Source organism: Eucyclogobius newberryi, unplaced genomic scaffold, assembly GCF_026437365.1.
Source record: "Eucyclogobius newberryi isolate DKJ021-1_F unplaced genomic scaffold, fEucNew1.0.hap1 SCAF_20, whole genome shotgun sequence".
In the NCBI taxonomy this organism is placed as follows: Eukaryota; Metazoa; Chordata; class Actinopteri; order Gobiiformes; family Gobiidae; genus Eucyclogobius; species Eucyclogobius newberryi.
The window spans coordinates 20,663,666-20,667,962 of record NW_027315835.1 but is presented as its reverse complement, the minus strand read 5'-3'; the positions used below and the strand labels follow the sequence as shown (position 1 = coordinate 20,667,962).

General features: G+C 44.2%; 1 protein-coding gene across 1 annotated transcript; it reads left to right on the top strand.

Annotated features, from left to right (window-relative positions):
- The first annotated feature begins 323 nt into the window (after window positions 1-323).
- On the top strand, window positions 324-3,156 carry foxj1b (forkhead box J1b). The gene is made up of 2 exons (XM_072456548.1): window positions 324-1,300; window positions 2,167-3,156. Exons 1-2 carry the CDS (start codon window positions 755-757, stop codon window positions 2,980-2,982), a joined length of 1,362 nt encoding a protein of 453 aa, XP_072312649.1. The 5' UTR covers window positions 324-754; the 3' UTR covers window positions 2,983-3,156.
- Window positions 3,157-4,297: the final 1,141 nt, after the last annotated feature.

Genomic DNA, 4,297 nt, shown 5'->3' with positions numbered 1-4,297 from the left:
CATACAACAGTGGAATGGGAGTGGTAAACAAGGGCTTATCAGTGGAGGAAGGTCACTTTTTCATTCTTTGCTGCTGCAAAGCGGGATGTGTGGCGCGTCTTTTTCAGCGCCAGCAGGGGGTCAGCGACGCGCGCCGCACCGGACTCACGTTTCAACACATTTCCGGGACAAAGGCACACATTAAAAGGCAAGACTTAAGAGGAGGAGACGCAAGAACTACTTCTTGCTTTCTTTTTAACGCACGAGTAGAGAGGCAGACGAAGAGCCAATCAGACGCGCCCTCGGGTGGTTAAAGGGACGGTGGGCAGTCCCCACAGCTTTATGAGGCACTTGTCCTACAACCTCTAGGCACAGTCACCTTCTGACCAGCCACAGGCCCATATATTGGAATTTAGGTTTAAAGAACAGAAGACATGAATTTGATCTGAATCCATATATTCTTTCGTCCTCGAGCTGCAGCTGCTGGATGTGCATTGCCCTTCCCCCGCGGCACTTGTTGCGCAGAGACTGAGTCCTTTGAGAGGAGAGGCTGCTGCAACAGGTGCACACGGACCGAGAGCACCTTACCACAGAGCCACTGCTGTAGGTAGGTGAATGTGGACGATAGAAAATGCAAAATGTTTTCGTAAATCATAGAAAGCAACCCGGACACATCACTCGTTGTGTAACAGTTAGGTTTATAACCACTTTTGTTCTTCAGAATCAACTTTAAATGCCGGAGTGAGTATTCTTCATTTTGAGTCAAAGGGACACAATGCCGGTTCTCACAAGCCCAGAAATTGCCAACAAGTTTGCAGAGAAATGGATGGATCAAACGATGAGCGGTCCTGAGTGCGCGCCCCAGGACGACAGCCTCACTAGTCTTCACTGGCTCCAGAATTTCTCCATCCTGAGCGCAGATCCAGAGAGGACTAATACATGCGGGACGTCAGTCCAACAACAGTATCTGAAACGTTTTGGTTTTCCTAAAGGCGGCTCTGACTCCCCGTCCAGCCCTCCCGCAGGAGATACAGCTGCTACCGGGATGCCTCTGTACCTGGGCAGCCCCGTGATGTCCGGCTCAGACTCCTCCATGACGCACCGCTTCACCAGTTGCGCACAGAACTACTCTCCTCAAGACAACCCACAGGTGGAAGTGGACTACAAGACCAACCACAAAGTCAAGCCGCCTTATTCATACGCGTCCTTAATCTGCATGGCCATGCAGGCGAGCAAGCAGCCCAAAGTCACACTGTCCACCATCTACAACTGGATCACCGACAACTTCTGCTACTACCGCCACGCAGAGCCCAGCTGGCAGGTAATAAACCCTTGTCTCTCACACTACTCATTTTGATCTTTATTATTGATGAGAAATAAGAACGGTGAGGTGAGAGATACTCCGGTGTCACAGCTAAAAGGTTTACCATTACTGGATTTAAATAAGCCTGAGAGACTTCATCAATGGGAAAGTGATAATACTAAAGAAATTGTGTTCTATTACGTTATGATTTCTCGTAATACCGAGTTCATTTTTAATATTGAAGAATTGAAGAAGGTAGATATTGAAAATGAAAACTAAGATAACTCAGTAGAAGTAATAAATCATAAACATTTGGCTATTTACCAGGCACTAATGGTGTAAGTAGAGACAAATCTTGATGCAAAATTATGAAAAACAAATCAGTTGTGTTCTTTTGTGCCAAGATATGAAATCCCATGTTCAGGGAGTTCTGTCTGAGGGGAATAGACATCACTCCACTACATGCGTGTGCAAGTGCGGGTCCTTGTATAGCACTGTGGACATGACATTACATTAGACATCCTTTTCTCTGGTCGTGACTTATCCTGGTCACATAAAAAAAGCATATGTTGGATTCAGAGTTTTTTTTATATATATATATGCATTTATTAAAGGGTCATTTGTCCTCACATAAACATGAATGCAAGGCGGTGTGTGTAGGTGTGTGTTAATGAGCGCTCCTGAGAGAGATGCAGCTAAGCCCAGCTGATCATGTTTGAAATGTTCAGAGCTGCCTGTTACTAGAAAGCCTCATTAGGTACATTTGCTTTCCCATACAAACAATACACCTCCCTCCCTCTTTTGTCTCCCTGTCAAAGCCAACACATTCTTCCAAGCACAATTACAAACCCTGAAAATTCATGTTTGCTTTCTCTTTTCTACAGAATTCCATTCGCCACAACTTGTCCCTCAACAAGTGCTTCAAGAAAGTTCCCAGGCAGAAGGATGAACCAGGAAAAGGAGGATTCTGGCAAATCGACCCGCAGTACGCAGACATGTTCGTCAACGGCATCTTCAAGCGCAGAAGAATGTCAGCTAACCACTACAGCAGCAGCGCCAACAGACAAAACAAACTGGGTTACCCTCAGAATGGCTGCCCGTTCCAGACCAGCAAAAGAAAGCAGCTCCAGAACAAGAACAAGCCGACCAGAGCGGGCGAGTCTCCCCTGTTGGCGACGAATGCCCTCCGCGGGGACTTTGACCTGACGTCCGTGTTCGACGACGTCTTGAGCGGAAACTGTAGCACCTTTGAGGATTTGGACATCAACACGGCACTCAGCTCCCTCGGCTGCGACTTGGAGGTTTCCGTCCAGAGCAGGCAAGGCTTCGGGAGATGGGACCAAATGGTGGGCCAGAGCCAACATCTAAATCACCATCAGTTGTACTCCGGTTACGTAGACGTTCCGACGATGGAGTGCGTCATGGGGAACAATAACGGCATGTTGGATCTCCACGTCCAGCATCACCACCAGCAGCAGTTGGAACAGGATCTGCTCCAGAACCAGCATCCGCATCTGCAGCAGTACGACGAGGCCGCGGCGCTGTTTCCGGAGCGACCAGTGGGGGCGGTGCTTCAGCCCTGGGAGGAGATCAAAGAGGAAGAGCAGCCCATTCCCCTGACTCTAGATCAGAGCTTTGGCCTGTGTGAGGGCTTTTTCACTGAGATGCAACCCTGGCAAAATGTCGAGGCCTACCTGTAATCTTCAACATCACATGGAGCTGTTTTGGACAAATATACTGAGGAGCTAACAGGCTGCAATAGACCATAACGTTGGGACCAAACGTTGCACAAAATTGACACAGCAAATTAAAAAGAAAAGCAATCATTTTTTAATCTCATAAACCATGCATTTTTAACAATAGAATAAAAACAGGGGGGGAAAAATCAATGTGTATGTTCTATTGTAAATACATTGATACATGGATTTTTGAAATGTAAAAAAAAAAAATGTTGCTTCCTTTTTATGAATCTTTTCCTTGATTCCCAGACGTTTAAATTATAATACCGCATATTGTTTGTGATTTTAACGTCAGTGACACTGGTTCGAAAACTGATGGTTCTTCTACTGGAAATGGACTGGAAACAAATCTGATCGGAATGATGGATTTACCTCACGGCCTCCTCTGGCGTGCTTCACCAGAGGCAGCACTGGTTCTTGCTGTGTGGGTTTAATCAAGTCAAAAGCGCGGACAAAGACTACTACTTGCTACATTAGCATCCAAACTTTTATACTAACGTGCAGTAAATATGCTCATTTGCCATGTCATGTAAAGACAACTCTGAATAGATACTGGTCCATTGTGACGTATGTTATAGTCAATTTAATATATATTCTTAAAGTATATATATACATATATATATATAGCATGAAGTTAGGCAGGAATTATGCCATTTGTCGAAGAGGCAAAAATAAATGGAACACTCCTTGTCAATCAAGTAACATTATGCACTTTTATAGGCAGCAGTTTTAGAATGGCTTTTCAGGTCTATTTAGGTTCTTATTTAAATTGTATCTGTATCCTTAATAAATATGTCAATTCGTACTATAGTAATCATTTATTTGGCAAGAAAAAATGGTTTAGAACATTTACAAAGGGATATGCAGAACACTGGTGATTCTGTGTTTACTATGAAGACACAAGTTTAATCACTGGCTGAGGGATTTCTCAGATACGTCGTTGCTTTTCTCAAATGTCTATTTCAGCGTATGTAGTGCATCTGAACAAATGATGAGCAGTGGCGACTTTGAAAAGCAAGATTTTCTTTTGTATCATATGAAGTTTGATAATCTTTCCATGTTATTTTCATTTGTACTTTTTTAAGAAGCTGTTTAAAATGCAATCATGCCTTGATGCAATAAACTGTCAATTAAAATAAGAGCAGCTTGTTCTCATTACTTGCCTGTGAAATATGAGAGATGAGACTGGTATAATAAGTGCACTATGGTTTGTGCGTAATGGGGATATAGGGTTGATTGTTAACTAGCCGAGACAGGCCTGGGCACGCTCAGAATG

Coding starts and splice junctions, on each gene's coding strand:
- foxj1b (XM_072456548.1), top strand. CDS start 755: ATGCCGGTTCTCACAAGCCCAGAAATTGCCAACAAGTTTGCAGAGAAA. Junction 1,301..2,166: donor ACGCAGAGCCCAGCTGGCAG/GTAATAAACCCT, acceptor TCTTTTCTACAG/AATTCCATTCGCCACAACTT.